Below are 26,512 nucleotides of genomic sequence, written 5' to 3'. Positions count from 1 at the left end.
GCATATATATATATATATATATATATGCATGTGTTTATTTATTTATTTATTCAGGGTAGATGATAACAGAAGTCACTGAATGTATGGTGGCATCATTTGTCAAACCCCTCATGACAATTATGCCTTCACTGAAGATGCAGTGCCTGGATAGAATCCTTCCTTCTGGGCCAATCATATTATATTCTGTGTAAGTCAGTGAGAAGCCATTTGCTGCGAGGTTTACTAGACCAGTGTGTGTTATCGTCTTACCTTCAGTTTATCAGTGAAGTTATTTGATCCATGGCCTAATGACCAGCCATCTTTTATGCCGTAGTTAGAGTGACACATTTGAGAAAAACCACCCCATTATTTCTTCCCCATATTTCAAAAGTAGCTTTTGCATCAGTGTGTACCCAGTCTTTTTCCTTTGTAGTTGACATCTTGTCCTAGCCCAGGGGCAGTATAGTAGACCATACTTAAGAACAAGGATTAAGAGGTTTTCGGGGCAAGATGGCGGAGAAGTAAGGAGCTCTGTACTTGCACTCGCGCCCATACATCACACGGAAAAGATCTGAAGCCATTGGAAACCTTACAAAACCTGAGAGATTGGGAGAAAAATGATGCAGAATCCACTGAGAAAGCCTTCTAACAGCTACCTCAAGAAACAAGCCAGAGTACACAAGGTGGAGAGTCCCAAATATCACTACGAATAGGAAAATAAAATAACCAAGGTCCTAACAAGAGAGACCAAGAGATACCATTCAAAAAACACTCTCTGAAAGGATAGGCCCTGGACAGTCAAAGAGTCTTCTTGGATATAGCAGCGCTCATAGATACAGAGAGCATAACAGGTCTTTAAAGCCAACAAGAGCCGGAAAGCTAACTAAAATGAGGAAAGAAAGAGCTCTCCTCCAAAGAAACTCNCCTCCCTTACTTTTTGTTTGCATGCTGTTATGTATTAGATAAAAAGTATTATCACTAGTGACCTCACTTAGAAAAGATGCCAGGAAAAACACTTGCATCATTATCATCATTACCAATATTATTTTCATCGATACTTATTCAACAAATATGGAGAGATTTGCATCTTCCCAGCATGAACTATGGTGTTAGAATACACACTTCTCTCTGATTCAATCAGAAAGGTGACCAAGCTATAGAAAATACTTTGATTTCAAAATAAAATCATATCCATGAAACTTAGCAGTAATTTGAGTCTTTATTTAACAAGACTCAGCATTGTATGAGCATCACGAAAGGTGTCATATCATAAATTTGTCATTAAGCAGGTGCACAAGAATAACAATATATAAAAAGAATACTTCTGAGCCTCCCACCCCTGGTCAAACATGCCCACTGGTCGTTTTTCTTCCAGTTTGGATGGGTTTATTTTAATCTATCCACATTTGAATCTGTTTCCTTTTGTGATCTGCAGATAACAAGTGCAGCACAGCCGCCAGGGCTCAGAGTTGTTTTCTGCATGTTAACCAAGGAACAAACACAAAGACTCACATGAACAGCTCATTGTAAGAGGACTTAAATAAGTCATATATGAATGAAAACATCCTGAATCCACTAAAAGCAAAGTTCTTCTTCAGTGATACTTTAGTATGAGGAAGAAGGAACCAAAGATTATTGGTTTTACTACATGTATTAGAATTAATTATAAACGGAATTACAAATCTCAGTTAACGTATAATGAATAGCACCGACCTACTCACTACTACTACAGAAACCCCCAACTTTTGGGGTGGAATAAAAGCATTTTATATTCTACTTCTCTTGGGTTTTTCTGCCTTTGATTCTTCCTTAATACTCTGCTTCCACCCTATGTCCTAACTCTTCTTCCTCTTTGTAGTAACGTTTTCCCAAAAGCCAAGCTTGTTTCTTCTTGCTTCTCAAAGATACTCATACCCTGATACTGGCTTATTACAGGCCTAAAAAAACACCATTAGTAAATTTTCTATAGTAGACCATTGAAGATTTTGTTTTCTCTTAAATTTACTAGAAACCAGATAATCAGAAATCCACATGTACAGACAGCATGAATTGGTGACAGTGGTTACTTAAAAAGATCCATGTATTAGTCATGATGTAAAGGCTTTGTTCTGGATTATTTATTCTTTAGTTTATGATCCTTTACCATGTTCTAGTTACATCATATAATTATAGGGCTGTTGAACATGGGGATGAAATTTATATAATTATTACATTTCATTTTGATAATTCTTTAATCTAAGAACACTATGCACTTTTGAAGTTAGTTCATCAGCAGTGACAGAGACCAGAGGGCTGGATTCTATTGGCCTTCCAAGTACCTGCGAGCTACAGAATTAATTTTTTTATTCATCACAATTTTGTGAAAATATCTTGAGTAGGCACTCTGGTTTGTATATTTAACCTGTAGATAGATCGACGATGACAGAGATCTATTATAGTTCTCAAGTCAATATGATTAACTCTTATGGTGATTTCAATGGAAAAAGTCACTGAATTTTATATAAGTATGACATTTTTACTAGTTTCTGTAAAACTACATGCCAAGATCTTTATCCTTGGGCTAATTATTATTATCAAACTTAATTGTCTTTTAGGATTATGTTTTTCGGGGGAGACTGAGGTAGGAATGGGCAAGATTATCTGGTCTTTGAGGATCTGGCTTGTTTCTATAATATTGTTAAGAGCAAAGACCTTGGATTCAGACTGCCTGGGTTTGAAACTTGATTTGACCATTTACTATACAAGCTCAGTTTTCTCATCTGTAAAACGGAAACTCCGGTTTTACCGGAGTCACTGTGTTGCACAGCTCCACAGACGTTGTAGTCTACCGAATGTGCCTTGGGCATTTTGCATGTTCTGCTACCTCCACAGGTCGTCCTGAGGATTCAGTAGGTAAAGTACCTTAAACAGTGTCTTAACTAAGCACTCTATAACTATTTGCTATCGGTATCTTTTGGGTAAAAGTTGTTTTATTAATGACTGGTACATCTTAACAGTTAAGAGTATATTCTAGTTCTAATTTTAATGATCTCTAATAATGGCTTTTCGTCTCCACCGCCAGCCCCAAAATACTTCTAGTTACTGGCACTTGTTCTAATAAATGGATTTTCAACAAATCAATTTGGGCTCTTTAATCCTAGAAAAGTAATGTGTTGCAGTGCAGTACGAGGCCATATAGGAGCCTGACACAAAAGGAACAATCAGTAATACTGATTCTATCTTTATTTAAAATTTTGATATATTGTTCACATATCAGTGTAGTTTGCATTGACTTAAAAAAATTGAGATATTTTTCTTGAGTACTGAGTTTTTAGCATTCTCCACTCCTCCCCTATTTTGCATCTCAGGTGAGTACCTCAATTACTTCATGCATGTTATCCTAGTCCTGGGCCTGCTTTACTGGACTTCATCTGTTGTAATGAAAAAAAAATTGAATCTGTGTTGACTTAAGGAGACTGTAGCAGCCAAATCTAAATCTAGACCTCCTGGAAACTGACCCTTAAAATGTCATTCCGATTATTGCCAATTTTCATTTTTATTTTCCAGTTATAAGGTAACTTAGAGAACCTTAGCTTAAGGAATGCTTAAAATTCAAAGCAAGTTTTGCATTTATTTAATAACATGGCTGGGTAATTTGGTCTTAAGAATGAAATGAGCACAAAATAAATGTGAGACCATATCAGAGTATCATAGGACAGCCATGGGATCCACATTTATCCTGAAATCAAGGGATAAAGACAATAGGATAGAACCTAAGGGGATTTTTATTTTTAGCCATTAGTGTTAAGAGAATCACAGTTAGTCAAAGGAGCCAGATCATGGAAGAATAGAAAGGGCTTAAATGTGTCCTTTTACTCATTGTTGATGAGGTTGTGGAAGTATTCCCAGGACCAGTGCTGGCTAAGGAAACAGGAACTCATTCGATACCCCATGAGATGATGAGGAGCATGAACTAAAAACCAGAACTATAAGTTTGTAATTAGATAAATGTTGATATGGATCACTGTCTGTAATCTGTTAGCTATACAATTTGGATAAGATACTTAAATTCTCTGAACCTAGGCATAGAGATAAAAATGATGAGAAATAAGAGTATTTACATAATATAGCTAAAAATGCATGAGGCACATAGAAAGTGCTAAATGGTTGATTACTGGTGAGATTATGATTCATATTAATATATATCAGATAACATACTTGCTAATCAAGGGCAATTAGGAGCAAGTGGATATAGATGGACAAACCCAGTGAACTGTCTGCTGGGGTAGTGGTTTGGTCCTGAGCCAGGATAACCGACAGCCAAGCGATTAGGCCTGAAGAAGAGAACACATGTGTCCATTTAGCCTCCTGAGAGGTGGCCAACCTATCATCAGATCAGCACTTATGTGCTGATGAGCCCAGTCCTCTTACTATGCAAGAAAATGGCCCAAATAGATAGGAACCTAGGGAGCCAGCCAGGCCTTGGATCACCCAAGATGCAGGGAGCCCCCAGTAAACCAGTAGAGAGCCAGAACTAGGCTAATTCCAGAAATTGCTCTTCCAGAGAGGGAAAGGGGGTGGGACATGAGCTGGCAGAACGTTTGAAGTGCAGGAAGGAACTGATGACAGGGATACCAGGAGGAGAAGACAGCAGCAGGCCTTCCTTCCACATGAGATTGCATATTCATCTGGCAACAGCAAGTAGGCTAGTGCTGAAAGATACATCCTCATCTTTATTTTCTCAAACTTGTGTTTAATTTTTAAAAACTTTGATCCCTCCTCATTTGTAGTACTACTGAGTAAAAAAAAAAATAATTAATTAAATAATAATAATACAAAATAAACAAAAAAATATTTTAGTAGATTTGGGACTTTGCAGAGCCTACATGACATTTCAGGGCATTTTTTTTTTTTGTTCCCAGTCCTCAAAGGAGACACACCTGATAAATGATGCTTATATAATATCTTAGTTCCAGGCCAAACCATTTTAAATATATAGCCATCTGGATATTTGGTCTAAGATGTTCAGTCACTGCTGCTGCAGCATTAAATAAAAAATTACTATTTCTTACTTGAAATGAATAAACTGATTATATCTTTCCATAATATAAAAATAGATTTAGACTATCTCTGTAAGGAAGAAATTGCAAGACATTACATAAGACTCCATGATCCTTTTCTTAGCAGCTAATTGAGTACCCCCAAGGAATTAAGAAATTTAAGCATATTGTCATCCTCCAAAGCAAAGAAATCTCTGAAGTGCCCGAGTGGCTCAGTTGGTTGAGCGTCGAACTCTTGATTTCAGCTCAGGCCATGATCTCATGGTTCATGAGTTTGAGCCCAACGCTGGCTCTGCACTGACAGAATAAAGACTTGTTGGAATTTCTCTCTCTCTCTCTCTCTCTCCCTCCCTTCCTCCCTCCCTCTCTGCCTCTCTGCCCCTCCTCCAAATAAATAAAAACCAAAAAAAAAAAAAAAAACAAGGGGGGGGGTGTGGTATCATTCCTATTTCTCAACTGAAATTATGAAGAATTCTCCTCAGTTCTATTCATGGGCCACCTGAGATACCTGGATCCACCATCTCTTTAATCCTAGACCCCACAGTCAGTTTTCTTTGCATTGTGTGTGAGTTTGGTCTTTGCATTTTTTATTTTAGTGAATTTTCCTTGGCAAAAGCCCTGCTCCTGCCTGGGAGCTGATTGAGCTTCCGTAGAGCCAATATGTTTCTCAGTTCTCCAATTTAAATTCTGCCAAGAATTTCTTAACGTGTGCCATGAGAAATTCAGCAGCACATAAAACCCCATTCATTAAATAAACAGTTAACTAAACAACCCTTGGCAAAAGGCACAACCCATCTGACATTTGAAGCACTAGGGACCTTCCAAAGGAAATAATTAAAGAATGCATTAAGAAGAAATACCTCAGTGCTGAGCAGCCATAATTGAAAAATAACAGTTCACAACCTGGAGTTTCTGTGCTTTTTGGGGGTCTTCGAAAATAAAATGAAGAACAGTTATGTACACTCAGTGTTTCAACAAATCCAGGAAAGGATACATACTTATTCACTCTTAACACAATCTAAAAAAAACAGCTATTTGCATCAGGCTGGAGTTCTGTCAACTCAGTATGATTATAGAGGCCATCTCATTATTCCTTTGCTGAATGTAAAATTACAAAGCATTCCTTAATGAATACTTTTTGTTTAGTAGACTAAATCTTTCAAAATGTAAAGCTCTTGGACATAAGAAACTGAGTTATGAAATTTGGGAAGCATGAAGATTTGCAGGTGATTAATTATTTCAAAGTATGCTTTTTAGAGATGCAGCCACTTATTTATTCAAATGATCAGCATTCCTCTCTTATACATTTAAGGTCATAATAATAACAATAATGGCTACTCTTTATTCAGTGCCCAAGTCTGAGCACTTAGTACTGTATTGTTTAAATAATACTATAAAATAAGTGTTAACCTTATTTGAAAAAGGGGAAACTACTTCAGAGAAACTAGGTAACTTCCCCAGGGCAGTGTAGTTAAGTTTCAGAGCAGGAATTCAAACCTAAGGCTGTTTGAATCTCTATCTGTATTGATACCTATATTTATGTATCATACAATGCACTGCCTTAAAGTAATATTAAAATTACAGGGTGTATTTACCCACAGATTCTTAGTAACAAGTCTAGTTTGCAAAATAGTTTTATTGTGAGGATGAAAAACAGCAGCATTCACTGTCCTAAATATCAGTTTCCTCTGTTTCCTTTGTGGGTGCTCAGCGAGAGGTATGGTTAAGAAGGAAAGGCCAGAAGCCAGGACAAGAGAGGGGACTGGTAAACAATTTGATAATCAGATCTTGAAATCTGAAGTCAATAAGGTTTAATGGAGTTGTATGGCTCTTATTGCTGAAGGAAACTTAATTATTACAAAAATAGCTCCACGGAAAGAAAACAAACAAACAAACAAATTATACAGTCTATTCACCTTCTGGAGACAGGCATTCAGATTCTGTCTTGTCCACTACTTATGAGCTTGACACTAGCTGTGTGTCCTCAGGCAAGTGGCCTGGCCTGTTGAAGAGAGCCGTAATAAAGTGGAGCGCACTTTGCTTTCTCTTGCGCGGAGAGTCATTTAGCCTGTCGTCCAAATCTCTCCTATGGACTGGCCACCCACTCTTGGCATTTTACTGCAAGAAACTACCAGGCCTTGTGATTATTGAAATAGAATTAGTGTGCTTATAATTGCATTTTTCCCCTGATTTTATTTTTCTCTACAGTTGTATATCTGTCTTCCAACTAACAAATAATATGATTATCTGGGCCCAGATTCTCTGATGTGTTAAAATTGAAATTATTATAATTATTTATGGATGATAACTTTACAAATAATTATAATAACAGGAATGTAATTCTAAGCAAGATGTAATTTCCTTTCACTATTCAGAAGTCTCTTTAAGTGAGTTTGAATGAATAATTTGCCACCAACTTTAGCTGTCTACATTTTGGAAAGTTAAATCAGAGCAACTATAATAGTTCTGCTCTATATATTTATCTTATCTATGCAGAAAACAAAACTATATGATGTGACATATAAACATCATTAGAATAATTAATGTAAAAGGCTTAGTAGAAGAGACCTAACATATATTAGAATACACTATAAATATATGATAATTAGATGAAGTGGAACTAGATTAGAAAGAAAGAAAGAAAGGAAGGAAGAAAATGAAAGGACAAACAGTAGAATGTTCAGATACAGAGCCTTATACAATATATCTCAGAATTTAAAAATGTAGTAGGTCTTACAAATGAATAAAAGCAAAAGAAATTATTCAAAAAATGTGCCGGCTTAAATAGTTAACTATCTGGTCAGGGGGAGTCAATTTGGATTTTCACCTTAAAAAAGAAGAAAATATTTTCAAAAAGATTAAAAAGTTATACACATCCACACAAGCACATATAAAATTAAGTAATAAATATTGTATGTAACAATGTTTATCAAATCTCTCTTGGAAGAGGACTTCCTAAGCTAAAAAGCAATCAACACAATCAAAAAGTAGTGGTAGAATCTGGGGAGCCTGGGGGGCTCTGTCAGTTGAGCATCCCAACTCTTTATTTTGGCTCTGGTCATGGTCCAAGGGTTATGGAATCAAGCCCCACTTTGGGCTCCATGCTAAGCATGAACCCTGCTTGGGATTCTTTCTTTTTCTCTCACTCTCTTTTTGTGTCTCTCTTTCTGCCCCTCTCCTCCCTCTCTACTCTCTCTGTCTCTAAAATTTAAAAAAAATAAAAGTAATAGTAGAATCAAATGTTAGAATTTGGGCATATCTAAAAAAACATACAGCATGTCATGATTAATCAAAGTAAAAAGGACCGGGGCGCCTGGGTGGCTTAGTCGGTTAAGCGTCCGACTTTCGCTTAGGTCATGATCTCGCGGTTCGTGGGTTCGGGCCCCGCGTCGGGCTCTGTGTTGACTGCCAGCTTGGAGCCTGGAGCCTGTTTCAGTCTGTGACTCCCTCTCTCTCTGACCCTCCCCTGTTCACGCTGTCTCTCTCTCTCTCTCTCTCCTAGAAATAAATAAAACATCTGTTCACGCTGTCTCTCTCTCTCTCTCTCCCCTAGAAAAAAAAAAAAAATTAAAAAAAAAAAAAAGTAAAAAGGACCGACTGTATCATATACAGTATTTTAAATATCTACATATATCCATCCATACCACAAGTATACATATACTGGATGGCATATTGTATACTAATAACACCCCTTTAGAAAAATACGAAATTAGATAATGAGGAAGCTTTGCTGAGCTTATGAGGCTAGGAATGCAAAAGAACATGAATTGGTTAATATGGACATAACATTTGATGCCACTATTTTTGTTATTATCAGTTCAAAGACATCATCCTTGGTTCATGGTAATATAGGTTCCCTTAAAAGAATAATAAAGTGGCCTCTTTTCCTTCCTTGAGACTGGTAGAGGATTTAAAAAGTTTTGGGATAAAGTGGACATGCATTGTTTTTATCAGCAGTGTCTGCCAGCTTGGAATAGAAACTTTAAACCCTAATTTATGGCATGGTACATTCTGCAAGATCATGAAAGGCTGGTGCTGAAAATATCTTCATCACTTGGTTGCAAAATAGCAGTAAACATTTCAAGTTTATTGTTTCTAGTTAACTTTTCCAGTGTCTTTTAAAATGCCATTAGTGGGGGAAATAACTGTACAAATCTTTCCCCTCAGGACTTTTATTTTTATATTTGAGTGTCAGCTTATTGTGAAGCTATCACAGTTTTAAAGACAGAATTGCCTTTAAATCTGTTACAGTTCCCTTCCTGCCACATTGAGGAAAAGAAGGCCTCTCTTCAGTTGTAATTGCCCTAAGGCCTCTCATATTCAACGCCTCTGGTAGAGACAGCTCATCATTCCATTTGTTTTTTAACAGAATCAAAAAGGAACCGAACACTGAATTCCTCGATACGTGTTCATGATCAGAGCTGGATGCCAACTGAGACAGTCCCTTAACTTGTCTGAAGAACCTCAGTTTCCTCATCTGAACATAGGAAGATTGATCTAGTTTTCAGCTTTCACTTTTTAACTTGGCATCTCAGCTCTCATGTTGCTGAAATAGTGATTCATTTTTCCAATTTTTTCCCTCAAAGGCATAGCTGAATTACTGAATCTTAAATAGGAGAAAAAGAGACATTCCTATTTGGTAGAACTCAAGTTCTTTTGCCACACACCCATATGCCACTGAAGGCTTCATTAAATAGAGCTGTTAACCCAGGGATGACACAGCCTAACTTGTGCAGATGGTGCCCAAGGTTGTCTAAATAACTTGAGGCAGTTCACTGATGATGGAATGAAGGAAGAGGAAAGCAAGACGTTTTTTTCTTTTGCTTTTCCTTCTTTTTATGAATCACATGTAGTTGATCATGTTTAATTGAAACTAAGCAGAAAGATTTATTTCTCTACATTGCTTTAAATAAAATATTGTTATTTTTGTCCTTTCCAAGTTTTAACTAACTTTTGGTTTGAAATTAATCAGTCACATGCCTTTTTTGAGAAATGGTGTTATTGTAGTCTGTTTTTACATACCCTAATTATTTATTTAGATACGGGGAAAATTTTATTTTAGTTGAAATTTTTATCTGCACATAATCTCTGAATAGGATTTTATCATGGGGGGAAAAAAACCCTCTGACCTCCCCCGCCCCAAAAATAACAACGTTTTTACCTTTCAGAAGTCCTTATGTAACTTTCAAATCAAATTTCCTGAATGTTAGGTATTGTTTTTAAAAAAACTTCTTTAATATTTATTTTTGAGAGAGAAAGGGAGAGAGAGAGTGAGAGAGAGACAGAGCATGAGCTGAGGAAGGGCAGAGAGAGACAGAGACACAGAATCAGAAGCAGGCTCCCTGTGTGGGGCTTGAACTCATGAACTGTGAGACCATGACCTGAGCCAAAATCAGAAGTCAGATACTTAACTGACTGAGCCACCCAGGTGCCCAATTGTTTTTAAAGTGATATTGGGGTACNACCCAAGAACCGTGATATCATGACCCAAGCGAAAGTCGGACGCTTAACCGACTAAGCCACCCAGGCGCCCCGATATTGGGGTACTTTAAACAGGGCTTGTGCATTTCCTGTCTGCTACCACTTCTCTGACTCACGCCCTACACCTGGACACACAGCTGCCTCAAGTGGACATAGTCACATTATAGATGGACATTTCTGTGGTGGGACATTCTCAGGAAAGCTAAATTCCTATTAGCCCCTTAGTTAAATTCAACAAGTTTGTTTGTTTTTTTTTTTTTCATCTTTTTATTCTAAGCACGTTCTGTGCTTGGTACTCAGTGTAAGAAAGTGAACAGCACTGGAAACTTGATCTTGGGTTAAAGATAGGACAATAATGAGTACAATGAATTTTTTTCTAAAAAAGTGACCACTTTGCCTCTACTTCACTCTTATAATTGTCTTTTCATGATGGCAGGAACTTTGAAGAGGATCTGTTTCATTTTCTACTTTTTTTAATAATAAAATGAATCTTTGTTTTGGTTTTGGGTTTGGGTTTTTGGTTTTGTTTCTTTTTGGTTTTTTGGTTTTTGTTTTTTTTTTTCTCTGTGGCTATGGCCCTTCCTTTGGAATGAGCCAAGCTTATAAATGCTGATATTTGTTTTTGGACCAAGACATTTTTTATTCTAAATGAGTAAGACCATCTGTGTTTTAGCCAAGAACTCTTTAATTTTTAAAATTATTAAATACTCTTAGTATATGTGTATTAAAATTTTGGTGTGTATATGATATATGTGTGTCTGTGTTATCTACATATCTATCTAGAGATGTACTATATATTCTAACATATATTTTTCTGGACATTAATGTTTGCCTGTTTGACATATTACATATAAGCACATTTTTTATTAGGTAATGTATAAGCTGTATGTGTGTGTGTGTGTTCACATATATTTCACACATTACTGATAAATATACCAATAACAAATATTTGTGAGAAAATCAACTGGTTTATTCTTATATTTTAATTCTAATATTTTATTATGTATATCCTAGTATTATATATATATCCAAAACAGCATACCTTTTGAAAAACTACACTATAATTCTAGGAAGAGAAGTAGGCCCCATTACTTAAACTGAATTTGAAGACACATTTTAATCAATAGCCACACAAAAACACATTCCTGCTCACTTGTGATCTTTGATTCATTTAGCAATATTTTAATGAGGACAAATGGAAGGAAAGATACGGTTTTCATAAGAATCCATGTAACTCATAGCAAGGCCATCCTTTTGCATGGTGGCAAATAGCTGTTTGATTGTGAATCTCCTGCTTAGCAACTGCTATCAAAACTATAAGTGGATTTACGAGTGAAAACTGTAAATGAAATTTCCTGCGAGACAAACACAGAGTTTGAAGTTAACCTCATTAGCTCTTCACAGTATTTGGCATGGGCATGATAAAAGACAGTGAGTTCTGTGCTTCCATATCTTTATTGATAAAATAGGATAATATTTTCTATTCCTTAGGACGCTCGTGAGGAGCAAACACATTATACATATAAATTTCTTTTAACAGAGTCTGACAGAAAATAAGTAATCAATAAATCTTAACTGATTCTTGCGGTGGTGGTGGTGGCGTTTTTTGTTGCTATCAGATGCCACAGAAGTTCTCTCAGGAGTGAAAGTAAAAGCCCCAGGCTCCCTAGCTTCCTATGTATTTTTCTAGCTAAGAAACCTCATCTATACACAAAGCCTTCAAACTGGAATTTACTATCAGGATACAAAAAGAAACCCCTGCTTTGATCTCTTTGATCCTGCTAGTTGCAGTTCTGTTAATTATTTGAAAACAGTGAGCAGTCATCTATTATGTGCCTTGTTAGCTGTTACCTTTGTTACAACTCTATTCATTCACTCGCAGAATAATAATATTGTTATTTATGATAATAACAAAGCAAACAAGAGCAGCTGATAGTCACTTGGGCACTTACTCTGTACCAGGCCCTGTTTTTAGCACTTTCACTGAAATATAATTTATTTTTTTTACAGTAACACTAATGTGGTAGATATTATTATTCCATTTCACAGATAAAACTGAGCCTCTTTGAGATTGAAGGACTTGTGCAAGGTCACAGGATTACAAGTGGGTGAGCTTCAATTTCTGAAGTCATGAGAACCAAATTCTTAGCCCTTATTTGTTACTATTCCCAAGAATGGAAGAGAAACAAAGCTCAGATTAGAAAAGCCATTCAAGTTCTCAGGGAGGTCACACCAAGTCTAGTTCCCTGCATCACTCCTTGAATTTAAGCTCAGTGCCCATTTTGTCACCCTTGATCCTCTCATAGTTAAGACATGAACTGCCTTGATCAATGCATATTAATTAATTCAAGAGCCTCATGAAAATTTCTAAGCTGAAATGTTTATTTATAACAACAAAAAAGTCATTATGTGAGTAGCAAATGCTTTTCTACTGAACTGCTTGTTTCACACACTCCCACTTCCTGTGCAAAGGCTTTATCTGTCATCCACCAGTTCTCCAATACCATCTGTACAAACCTTAGATGGATATGATCCTTGATGTGTGTCTGTGTACCTAAACATGTAGGTTTACATTCTCTTTACCTAACGGATTAGTGTCTCGGTATATTTCAGAATAGAGAGCAATATCCTAACATCAAAACCACAACTGGAAGAGGCTAGAAAAGAGAAGGAACAATAGAACATCTTTTACCTTTTCCCAAATCACATAGATTGGTGGGGGAGGGGGGGGCTCAAAGATTTATAGATATGACATGCTTTTTCCTTTCTAGATATGTATATATNATTCACAAAAGTTATTATTATGATTTTTATTTTTTAGTCTATTTATTCTCCTTGGGTTTCTAAGATTAATATCAAGATCAAATAAAATACACAGTGACTGTTTACCTCAAATTTCAAACCTAGGAATATAGAAATATAAACATATTGCTCCTATTTTTGCATATTCAACTGTGAGGGACATTTTTAAAACTTTAACAAATGTTGAAGGGAAAAGATTATCATAGCAATGTGTGGAAATTATATGGCAGCTAAATAAATAAATAAATAATAAGAAAACTAACTTTTTTTATCCCTTTGGGATTTATGAAATGTGCCCATGAAGCAGGGAAATTAAATTCAACATTTTGAATAACTTTTCAAAAAAAATTAAAAAAGAAAAATCAATATCCCCATAGAAATCAATCTTGATTTTGTGAACAGATCCAAATGAATGTGCAATAATAGCATCTAATGGTTAAAATGTTAGAGTATATAGATATTTTTTTGAAAGTTGAAACTATTAAATAAATTACAACTTTTTATATAAGTAAAAAAGATGTATGAATAATTGTAAATTATTAGGAACCATATTATCTCAGAAAGAAGCAGAAAAAAATAGGTTACACTTGAATTTTTGAAAGATTTGGAGTGCTTGCTGTCTACTTATTATTATAATTGAATTATATTCAGGTCATTTTAAGAGTAAGTCTAACTTTCAAAAAGTAGGGTGATTATGGAATCTGGGTCAGATGAAGTAGTAGTGTAATTGTGAGAGCTATCAGCCTGCCTATCCAAAATTACTTTTCTATCTTCTGGAGTTGCCTTTCAAAGAATACAAAATAAGAAGGAAAAAAAACACCATTGTGCTTCTCCTCAAGATACTTCTAGGAAAATGATTCTGCCTCTGGAGGATTTTAACTCAGGTATTTTTCATTTGAAAAGTAATTTAAACCCAACAGCATGAGTTTGAAGGTGAAGTTTTCTGATACATAAACCAGCTTACCATTATAAGTGAACATGCATAAAACTATCCACATTTTCTGGAGAAATAAGCTCAAAATAGCAGCTAGGTTGTGTGACTGGTCTTCAATACCGTATTCTGCTTTATTTAACTGCATTTGTAAATATTGTTAATGATAGTCTATAACCTGGGGCCAACTTAAAAAAAAAAAAAGTGAAGGAAGAATTTTTTCAACTCTCAGAAAATATTTACTGAGTGTTTACTTTGTGCCAGGTACTAATCTTGGTGCTTGGCTATAGTAAGCAAGGACCCTGTCTGCACAAAGCATAGATTCTGGTGGAGATTCATTATCTTTCTGGTGGGGTAAGTGGGGGGTTGGAGGCATTGTGTGTGTGTGTGCATGGCTAACTCTACGTTCTATAATCAAGGGAATCCCTACTTTTCTTCTCCATCTCCTTGAACCTCCCTTTCCCCAGGGTATCCAATTTACTCATAAGATTATAAATCACCTGCTGAAATCTATAGCTAGAATTGCTTGAACCCTACATCCTTCAATTTTTTGGTAGCTGATAGTGGATTCATGAGGCAAACACCCAATTTACTCATGTCAGAAACACCCAACTCTGTTGCAGTGGTTCTATTTCACGGGAAATGTGTTAGCATAGGTCAACACCTTATCATCTGTGTCAATTGAGTCAGAAAATATATTCATTCGTGATCAGTACCTTTGTTAAGGGAATCTCCAGATAATAAAATATAAATCACCAGGAAACATGACAAAAGTATAGGCTTGGATAGCTTGAAAGTCATGGTGAGAGTTTATAAAACTTGGGAAGTCAACCATTTTCTCCACTTATAAAGATCCCCAAAGAAATGCAATCTTTTTTTTTTTCTGAGAGAGAGAGAGAGAGAGAGAAAGACAGCGTGAGCAGGGGAGGGTCAGAGAGAGAGACACACACACAGAATCTGAAACAGGCTCCAGGTTCTGAGCTAGCTGTCAGCACAGAGTCCGACGCAGGGCTCGAACCCACGAACTGCGAGATCATGACCTGAGCCGAAGTCGGACGCCCAACCGACTGAGCCACCCAGGCGCCCCAGAAATGCAATCTTAAATTAACTTCCCCAAGACTTAATAGCGCTTTCTCTCTTCAAGAAAGTATACTTAAAAATTAATCTAATTCTGGGACGCCTGGGTGGCTCAGTGGGTTGAGCACCCGACTTTGGCTCAGGTCATGATCTCGCAGTTCGTGGGTTCGAGCCCCACATCATGTTCTGTGCTGACAGCCAGCTCAGAGCCTGGAGCCTGCTTTGGATTCTGTGTCTCCCTCTCTCTCTGACCCTCCCCTGCTCATGCTGTTTCTCTCTCTCTCAGAAATAAATAAAAACATTAATTTTTTTTTAAAAAAAGAATTAATCTAATTCCTTTCTGTTATTGCTTAAGTTCATTTTCTCTTCTTTTGTTGTCAGTATATGCTTAATAAACCATGATACATATTTGCTTAAAGAATAATGGATATGTTATTCTTTATAATAATCCTCCTTCAAGATAAAGTAAACCGAAACACTAAGACTAGCATTGGAAAGGTGTGATTTATTTGGTAGGCAATAATCAGGTATAAAATACCAATTATATGTTTGTGCCAAATTTCTTTTTTGTTCTAAGCTTATTTATTTTGAGAGGGTGGAGAGAAAGGCAGAGAGAGAATCCCAAGCAGGCTCCACCTGACAGAGCCCAATGTGGGGCTCTCACCAACCATGAGATGATAACCTGAGCCAAAATAAAGGGTCAGAAGCATAACTTACTGAGCCAACTCCCAAGTATGTGCTTAATGTCGAAGCATTTCCTTATAATAGATTAATTTACAACCATTATTTCTGTGTCTAATAAATGATGATAAAGAGGTGATATTTATTACCATGCAGTTTGGTGTAGTTGATATTTATTGAAATCTTACCATGTACCTGGCATTGGATGATTGCCTTTACGTGGATTTTCTCACTTGCATATACTTTCTTCTTTCATCATTACTGCCATCCAGTGAGGTGCTATCTCCCTAAAACAGAGAGAAGTAAGGCTTGGGGAGATGATGCAGTTAGGTAATGCTAGAATTAGCATTTGAGCTCAGAGAGTCTGATACCAAGGCCTGCACTCTTAATAACTCTGAAAAATAAAGTATCCATTAACAAACTGTATCAGGAAATTCATTAGCCACACTCACCGTTGGCTCAGTTTGGTTTTGCCATAGGTTTGCTGCGTTGTTAACTTTACGGCACTAATCAGATGTGGGCTGTCTTATTTTTTTCTATTATATAAATATAAATGAATTTAGAACTTGTCAGTATTGGCTGCTATGACTTCTTGAATGGCTTCTTAAAATAATTTATATAGTATCTGGACATGATAGCTAATTTATTCTTAAGTCAGTGTGACATATATATTTTCAAAGTGTAATTATGCTTAATATGCATTTTATAGCGAAAGGGTATGGATCTCTCTTTATCTTAATGTCAGAATGGCGTCAAGTTTGTTAAGATGATGTGATAGCAGTTGCATAATACTGTGAGCCCTACCAGTGGGTTTGTCCAATGCTCCATTTGGAGTCTAAAAAGCCATAGAACTATCAGCAAGCAGTCAGAAAGAACCACCCAGCCCATTTAGATGAAGTGCCTTGGGAAATAAGAATACAGGACGAACTTTGTTCTACATTTGTATACTTTAAAGTAAAATGGAACACACGTAATACAGGTTGAATGGATCTGGAGCAAACGTAACCTTCCAGAGTTACCTAACATTATTCAAATAGTTGTTAATGTAGGCCACAGTCTACAGAAGAGGAGAGCTTCTGCATTTTTGTTGTATTTAATGATTTTTCTGAGAAAATGCAGGATGTTTTCTGCCTGAATTTATTGTGATTATCTTACAAAGTTTATATGCATTGTGACTATATAGACCATAGTAGAAATTTTGCATCTTAGGGGACTGTTATACCAAGTTATTTCAAATACTATACTGGTGAGAAAACTGAAAAACATTTATATTTAATAAACAAATTATAACAAGAAAAGCAATTGTCTTTTATAAGTTTGACTCGATACATGCTTGAAATAATGAAAGCTGTATGCAAATCCGTTCAAATTATTTAAATCAAATGCAGCCAGTTTGTATGTGTTTGTACTCACGTTATTTGAATGAAATTAGATTGGAATGGTTACTGTTTAATGAGTTGATACTTTAATTTTATTTGGCTGAGAAAGTTATGTCATATATCAAAATGCACTAAACATTATGTTACATGTGTTACAAACGTGTTGAAAGTTCCTTGAACTGAAGACAAGTTCTGGCTATGAAAAGATGGGCCTAGTGTCTCACTGCTATCTTCTGCCCACAGGTTGTATATAAAAACAATGATGTAAGGCTGGAATTATCTCGACTTGCCAAGCAAGGAGACCCTAAGATGAAGATCCATGGAGTGGTAGCATTTAAATGTGAGAATGTTGCAACTTTGGACCCTATCACCTTTGAAACCCCAGAGTCTTTCATCTCTTTGCCTAAATGGAATGCAAAGAAAACAGGCTCCATATCATTTGATTTCCGTACAACAGAGCCAAATGGCCTCATCTTATTTAGTCATGGCAAGCCAAGACACCAAAAAGATGCCAAGCACCCTCAGATGATAAAAGTTGATTTCTTTGCTATTGAGATGTTGGATGGCCATCTCTACCTCCTCCTGGACATGGGGTCAGGTACAATAAAAATCAAAGCCCTACAGAAGAAGGTGAATGATGGAGAATGGTATCATGTGGACTTCCAGAGAGATGGACGGTCAGGTAATTTATCATTTTGTCTATACTGTTTATCTGCTGAAACATGCTATTTACCCCTCACCACCCCCAGAGGAATTAAAACCAAGATATATTAAGATTTCCTGCGTTTCTGTCTTTAGGGTAGAGAAAATTATCCATTATTATTTCTGTTTCACATCATATAAAAATCAGAAGAAGCTAATTAATCATTATAGCTGAGCATCAAACCCCAAATGCACAAATAGCTTCTGGAATCACTTCTTAAATGAACATTTATTGGATAATCAAGTGCCAAATCTTGCAAGAAATTTTATCTTGAATTTGCAAATGACAAAATTCAGGGTCCTTGTATTCCCAATTATTGCTTATATCATTGGATGTTTGGAGGTGCTTAAAGTGGCAAATGCAAAATAGGAAAAACAGAAAATTCAGCAATCCACATATAAAATCCTTAGTGTAATTTTTAGTCTTTATTTTAATTTTTGTCCAAGTTGGATCTGTGGTATCAAAAACACTTTAAGCAGTGCAGTAGGATTTCAATAACACTGGCAAAAGTCTGTTGACTTCCAAATAGCTTCCTTTTCTAATGATGGTGTTTGGGATTCAACCAGTAGGGATTCTTTCCTCTGGCTTCCTTTTGCTGCACTTTTTTCCTGGAGGGGCGTGTGTGTGTGTGTGTGTGTGTGTGTGTCTTGGGGGAGGGAAGTGTGCATGCACACACACACACGTGTTGTTGGGGAAAGGAGGGAATGTTGTAGGGAAGGCCTGAAGAAATAACATTTACTTACTCTGAAATTTGAGAGTAGATTATGAGGCTTAAGGAATTGACTACCATTAGGTTTGTGAGAGCAAGGATCACCCAGGCAGAGGAAATAGCACTGGTGGAAACCCAGAAAGAGACAGAGAGAGGGGGAGAGAGCAGGAGAAGGAAGGAGAGAGGGAGGAAGAAGCAACTTATTTTAGGTCTACAACCTTATTTCTTTAACTTTCTTCACCCTGTGCTCCATGCTTTGATTGCTCCTCCCTCTCACAAATTAAATTACCTTCTTATAATAGAAGATAACTCTCAGGGCACCTTGGTGGCTCAGTCGGTTAACTGGTTAACCGTCCAACTTGGGCTCAGGTCATGATCTGAGGTTGGTGGGTTTGAGCCCCATGTCAAGCTCTAGCTGACCGCTCAGAGCCTGGAGCCTGCTTCAGATTCTTTGACTCTCCCTCTCTCTGCCCCTCCACTGTCCATGCTCTGTTTCTCTCTGTCCCTCAAAAAATAAATAAATGTTAATTTTTTTTTTTTTAAGGAAGACAACTCTCCTCTCTTCCCTTCCCACACTTCCTTATTTGCTTCTATACCATACCATCTACTCTAGATTTTCCACTAAATAGAAGCTTGACCAAGGCACTTCTTGCAATTCTGAATTTCCTTTGTAAAACATATTGGGGAGAACCCAGTATTGACTGACTCCTAGACTCAGTGAAGCAGGATTAACAGTGATAGGACCTAGGATTCTATATTTTGCAAAGCTTTCCAGGGAACTCGATGATCATCTGAATATGGGAAACACAGACCAGAGGACACTTAGTACTTCTTTCAGATCCGTAATCTGTCATCACCATCCTATTTTAGGAGGGCTGTGCAGTGGTCCTGCGGTGAATGCTCCTTTCATAGATTCCTTTGTCCCTTGTTTACTCCCAGTCTCCCTGCAGCAGAACTGTGTCCTATTTCACTCTTAGTCATGCCTCGTGTATCTATCAAGAAGACTGTGATTGACCTCCTATATATTGTCCAATAAAATAAAGGAATGGAATGAATGAGAATTAGGAGGGAGGCAATGGTTAGGGAGGAAAATTGAAAGAGGGTCAGAACCCATAGCTCTGATCCTCAGGTATCTCAGAGACTATTTCTGATTCATCCGTCTCAGAAAATTTGGTCTCCCTCCAAAGGAAAGATTAGTTACCATTCTGTGCTATCTGTGCTTATTGTATTATTTCTCTACAATATCTTAAATGACTGCAAATAGACAACGACTTTTTTTTCCTGCTGCACTATACTTATTCCATTAGAAAGTAGATTCCTCTTTGATATTTTTTTTCTGATTTAAGCTAAGTGTACACAGATGGGAATACAGAAATAAGCAGTAGAGTATTTCCTTTTCACTTCCTCCTGCCTATTTTATTTCTACCAGAGTTAGCAGTTGACTGGCTACTTAGGAACTTTCAAACTGGAGTCTTAAAGAGAGGATTGGAGCATTGACTAATCTTGTGGATCATATAGTTCGACTTAAAATATACCTAGAATCAAATTTTTTAATTACTCTCATGTATACATATATATGACTTCATAGTAATTTAAAACACAACTGATTAGATTTAGTGGACATCTTTTGGAAATTTAGAGGGACAAAACTTACCATCCTTCAGGTCAGTTGTACTTCATTCATCTGGAAATGAGATATGTAACTATATGAAGAAATACATGGTTAATGTCAAATTTTAATAAAGGTAAAAGAATGTATAAAGGAAAATAAATTCAGTCATTATTCATTTGATAATGGTAATTTATGCTAGTCTTAGGTGGTGATGAAGTCTAATTAGTTTCCCAAATTCCTTGGATGACATATTACAATAAGGATCAGATAAATACCTTAATCCTCAAGCCAAATAAAATTTACCTTTTTTTTTTTCTGGTTAAGTTCTTTAATTCTTCCAAATTCCCTATAGTTTATTAACTGTCCTGATGTACCCTCATTGGAAAAGGTCAAAAGCAGAGAATATTTGTGTGGATTTGGAAAGTTCAGTGTTGGATGGGAGGAAGAAAGATGCCTGAAGAGAGAGTAATTAACATTACAAAAGGAAATAAAACATGAGGACTTACTGGAATCCAAAGGAAACATAAAGTCAGTATGCTTGGTGATGTTTGGATTGTCAAGTACTTTTATGTGATTACTATTTTAGATTAGTGAATTGAGACCAACACTACAAAAACCAAAGCTTGTTCACTAAACCAAATTCTGCCCTTTACTAAAGTAGAAGAAAAGAGAGTTCATTTTATGTTGGCCTAGCTCAAGGGAGTTTAATACAATGTTAATAACTGCAGCTGTTAATATTTTATATATAGTATTTTAATTAAGTTCTATGTTTGCGCACTGCATTGGTTTGGTATAAAGCAGCCTTTTAAAAATTGAATGAATAGCTCTTAAAGGATATTTCTGAGTTAGGCTGGTGAAATACTAAAATTTATAGCTCAGTTAAAACTAAGAAACATAGAATTTCAAGAAATATTTTATCCATTTTTCACACCGGTTATATTCACAGACCATATGAAAATTAGTCTTAATATAATGTAGGTAAACAAGGCTTCTATGACAAGAGATCACTGGTGAGGCACCTGGGTGGCTCAGTCAGTTGACAGTCTGACTTCAGCTCAGGTCTTGATCTCATGGTTCACAAGTTCGAGCCCCACATGGGGCTCTGTACTGACAGCTCAGAGCCCGAAACCTGCTTTGGATTCTGTGTCTCCCTCTTTGCCCCTCTCCTGCTTATCCTCTCTCTTTGTCTCTCTTTGTCTCTGTCTCTCTCTCTGTCTGTCTCTTTCTGTCTCTGTCTCTCTCTCTCTCTCTCTGTCTCTCTCTCTCATATAAAAAAAGAGGTCAGTGTGGGCTGCTTTCTGACTCATGGATGATGAAGGTTGCCTGGGATTCTCTTTAGCTGTATATAAAAATATTTAATGAGCCATTTTCTCTGTTATTAAAGTAGAGGGAGCATAAGGCTGGGAATTATTCTTTCTACCATTGCCCACACTAAAGTTAGTAGGAATAAAGCCATGGCCGTTAGTTTGATGCCTGTAACAGAAGAAGGGTTAAAACCACCTTTGGTGGACAGACTGAATTTTTAATATGTTTTTATTTTTAATATTCCCTGAACAGTTTATAAAGAAAACCTAGGTATGAATGTGAATACCTTATTTCTTATCCTGGTTCTTTCTTTTACAATAGTAGTTGTTTAATAAATATTTGGTATAAGAAAAAATAAAGAATAAAAATATGTGAATGACTCAGTGCCAACCCACCTCTCATAGTCTAAAAATAGTATCATCTTTACACTTCAAAAGTAATAGCTCTCTTTTAGTTGTAATGCAAGTTTGTAAGGAATTTGCATCACTTCCTGAAACCAGCTTACACAGTATAACAGGAGCTGCCCTTTTTTACCAATACAATGCCGTACTCAAAGTCCACTTGTCAAAAAAAAAAAAAAAAAAAAAAAAGGCAGGAAGTGACACAATTGTTAGAAAGCTGTGGTAAGCTTGGTACAAAATTGACACGCTCTTATGAGAACAGAGCTGCTATCCTCTCTTATTCATGAGATCCCTATAACATTTAGCAAGCATGTACGTAGAAGGAAAATTAATCATAAGGAAAGGCGTTCACTCCTTTCTGAGGACAGGGATTTGCAGCCACACTAAGCACGCTAGTGACATGGAAGATAGTCCCCAGCACTGCTCATCTTTAGTCCTTTGTTCACTAAAAGGTTGGTATAGGAAGCCCTCATTCGATGGGAATACTGCCTTCAGACGAAGACCTTTCTAGAACTTGATTTTCAGCACAATTACTTGTATTAGGTTATATGACTGATCTTCCATTCTGTGACATGGAAAGAAAGTGGCCCCCTACTTTGGCCACAGCTTGGTACAATGTAGCTCCTTCAGTCTCCACCTTAATCTGTGAACAGTGGCATGGGAGCTAGTGAGCTGAGCCATTCATGGCTCATTTTGAGATTCTACACTTGACTGGCAGAGAAGGAACCAGACAAAGTGCAGGCATGATTTCCTGGATCAGAGGGTATGGTCCGAGTGCTGCAAGAAGTGAATATCCTGCATGGGTAGCTTAACTACTTAACATCGCAAAAACCCCTAAGTTGCTGAGTTACTGAATGTGATTAAAGAGGCTCATTACTCTGCAAACTTTGCAGGACTTAGAGCTGAACATTTCCTTACCATCCCCTCTTCTCTTTCTAGAGTTTCCCTTTCTCTCTCTTTTGCTCCCAAATTCAACATATAACAACTGTGTCCAGGTAGTTAGCTACAGTGTGAATTGTGCTAAAATAGAATGAGGTTAATTACTGTTTTCTTGGGGCCTGAATATTGTTTAAATTTGTGTTAAGCTCTTTGGCTCAGTCAAGGGTATCCTCTCAAGTATTTTTATAGCAAACTGCCAGGTTGTATTTTTTTTTTTTTTTCAAGCCATCATTACACATTGAAATCAAAGAGAAAACTCATTATTATTGTCAAATTCTCCTTGTATACAGCAGGGTACAGCAGATTGTATCAGTGGTTATTCATGGGTAACCCTACATTTAACAGCTAAGAAACCATTGAGATTTGAATTGCAGTCATAGAGTTCCAGTTTAAGAACTAGAAATTACAGTGGGAAAGGCACAAGGCTCTCTCCAGAGCACATAATTAGGGGTTTATAGTAATCACTGTTTGATGTGAACAGCACTTTCTAGCTATCTATTACCAGCACTGATTTCTGTGTATACCATTCATGAATCACCACACTTAAACATTTCTACTTGAACAACCATTAGACGATTTCTCTGTTTAGGTCTTGATTTAAACTTGCTCTTTGACTATAAACATTCCTCCCATACCTCTACCTAGTAGCTTCTTGCAAACACTGAAATCATTTTAAGTAGATTTTTCATATTTTTTGTACAAATGTTTATAAACCACTACACATCAGTGGTAAAACTGAAGCACTTCATCAATAATATATTAATTATTTGGCAGTCCTGATGACTAGATGGAGCCAATTTTGCATGAAATAGATTGAGTTTTATTAAACTGATGTTTATATTCCTTTATGTTGGACATATTTAAAAAGAAAAGTCATACATTTTCTTTCCCCAAAAATTATTTTCAATCTTGCATGAATTCTTCCAGTCTTTGTTAACATGTGCATATATATTTTACATGTAACATAGTTCCATTATATAAATCTTCATTGTAAGGCTGATCATAGTAGACAGGTATAATTGACCAGTTATAAAGATATGAATATTCAGGCTCCTGTAACAATTAAATTTCCTACAATAAATGAATAAACATTTGGATTGTAAATTGGCATCTCATATTGGCAGAGCTATACAGAGAGCATTCCATATCCTGTGATATTTAATATCTCATAGAGAATGAATAAGTTGGCAATCTTATTTTATACATCAGTCATGTAGGTTTGGTAAATCCATCAAACCAGGAGAGATGAAACCCAGTCTCTCAGTCTCTCAATGTACCAAATCTCCTGTCCAGGCCAACCAGTGGAAAGGGCAGACGCTGGACTCTGGCATTAGTTGCACCCTGGGGAAATAGGGAATTACCCTGACCACACCCAGCAGTAGTGACACTCATTGTGGGATGCTGAATAGAAACCTGTGGAAATTCTGCAAGATAATATTGTAATTTAATTATAAAATGTGTCACCTGATTGATGTTTACAGCTATCCAACATTGTGTATGATAATTTTAAAAATTTGTATGTATATGTATGTTACTATGAGTGAGTATGTATGTTGGTATATGTGCTTAACAAGTGGCATGTACGTAACATATAGTGCTATTGGTAAAAGTGTTCAGGAAGTTCTAAAAGTACAATAAGAGTTTTCTCATGCCACACACCTGGCTCACTAGTTCATTCCCTCCATCATAGGTCACCACTAAAATAATTTGATTTTGAAAATTGTCCATGTATTTTCTTATNACTCTTAACAAATTTTCAGGTAACTTAAAAAACCTACTGAAAAATTCTTCTGAGCCATTATTCATAGTGACATCATATATCCCTTAGTTTGAACATATCAATGTGTACTTAGTCATTCTCCTGTTTGATGAATATTTGACTTTTTACTTTTAAAAAAGCTCAATGTTTCAAACTAATTTAGAAAGAAAATTTTCATGTTAGGTCTGTATGCATATTGATCAGAATGTCTATAGGACAGATTCTAAGAACTAGAGACACTGGGCCAATTGCATTTTTAATTTTGAAAGATAATAATACATGTTATTTTGTAAATAGGCTGCTTGTTTCCACTTGTCCATAGTACGTGATATGCCCTTTTCCTCCTCATTCTTTCCCCTTACAAGATATTATCAAACCTTTAAATTCTGTTCCAAAATTTGTTTCTTCATATGCTGGTTTAATTCCTGAAATTCCTGGCTCACAAGTGAATCCCAGTACGCAGAAAACGCATAGAAATAAGCAGAAAACAATATTAAAATTGTATTTTTTGTTTTTAAATAAATTTATTTCAGTCCCTATTATAAACCTAACACATGACATTGTGTTTTTTAAGACACAGAAAACTGAAAAGAAAGAAAACCGTCTACTTGTAATCCACGCATATCCAAAATTCCCGTTGTTAATATTATAGTCCATTTTTTACTACCTTGTTAGAATTCTATAATTTGCATTGTGCATCATATCACATAACTGATGTTTCATTTTACTTTTATCACTTACTTATATTATGCCTTGTTACTGAGTTTGAATTTGTTAATACAGTATGAATTTGACAAGCAAATTTGTAAGTTTGTGGAATCTGATTCTCTTTTGCAATGAGAATGGGAAGCAGAATTACTGAAACATTAAATCTGTATGTAACTAAAATTTATTTTAAGTAATAATTTAAGAAAATGTTATTCAAAGAGGAATGTTGGTGACTACCCAGTCAATTCCTTTATTTTTCCTAAGAGCCACGTTGAGGCCCAGTGAATCCAGCACGTGGCCCAACTTGCCAGCTACTTACACAAAAGCTAGTGTCAAAGTTCATTTCCTCCGACCTGGCAAAACAATTCCCCATGACAGCACACTATTTTCTACCTCCTATATCCTGATCCCATAAACTTTTGCAATAATTTAGAGCTTGAAACCAAATGTTCTTATTTTAAATCTCTCCTTCATCCCATGCTTATTCTCAGCCTGAAACTAATCTTCAAGAAGTGAAATAGCCAAGAAAAATTAGATGAAAAACAAACAAACAAAAACAGTGGAAACTAACAGGTTATAAATAGCAGATGAAACTGGAAAGCTGATTTCCATTTTTATAAACTCAGAACTATTTTCAACATTTTTCCCCTTTAATGTATACTTTAGCATAAAGCATGAATTCATTAGTAATGCTCCATGAATATTCTTAAATAAATATTACTTTGTCTATTTATCACCTTTGTCTTACCCTTTGCATATGCAACGAAAACAACCAGGTTAAACATTAATATAAGTTAGGGGCGCCTGGGTGGCTTAGTCGGTTAAGCGTCCAACTTTTGCTTAGGTCATGATCTCGCGGTTTGTGGGTTCAGGCCCCGCATCGGGCTCTGTGCTGACTGCCAGCTCAGAGCCTGGAGCCTGTTTCGGTCTGTATCTCCCTCTCTCTCTGACCCTCCCCTGCTCACGCTGTCTCTCTCTCTCTCCTAGAAATAAATAAAAACCTTAAT

The 26,512-nt window shown here is 36.3% G+C and overlaps 1 protein-coding gene across 9 annotated transcripts in view; it reads left to right on the top strand.

Annotated features, from left to right (window-relative positions):
* The window catches only part of NRXN1 (neurexin 1), a 1,134,059-nt gene that overhangs the window by 481,797 nt on the left and 625,750 nt on the right, over nt 1-26,512 (top strand). For all 9 annotated transcript variants that reach the window (XM_077749163.1, XM_077749167.1, XM_077749165.1 and 6 more), the window contains one exon: nt 17,613-18,051. In XM_077749163.1, the coding sequence (XP_077605289.1) occupies nt 17,613-18,051 (439 nt within the window). The remainder of the gene's footprint in view (nt 1-17,612; nt 18,052-26,512) is intronic.

Source organism: Crocuta crocuta, unplaced genomic scaffold (assembly GCF_008692635.1).
Source record: "Crocuta crocuta isolate KB4526 unplaced genomic scaffold, BGI_CrCroc_1.0 scaffold118, whole genome shotgun sequence".
In the NCBI taxonomy this organism is placed as follows: Eukaryota; Metazoa; Chordata; class Mammalia; order Carnivora; family Hyaenidae; genus Crocuta; species Crocuta crocuta.
This window is presented reverse-complemented; position numbering and strand designations above follow the sequence as displayed.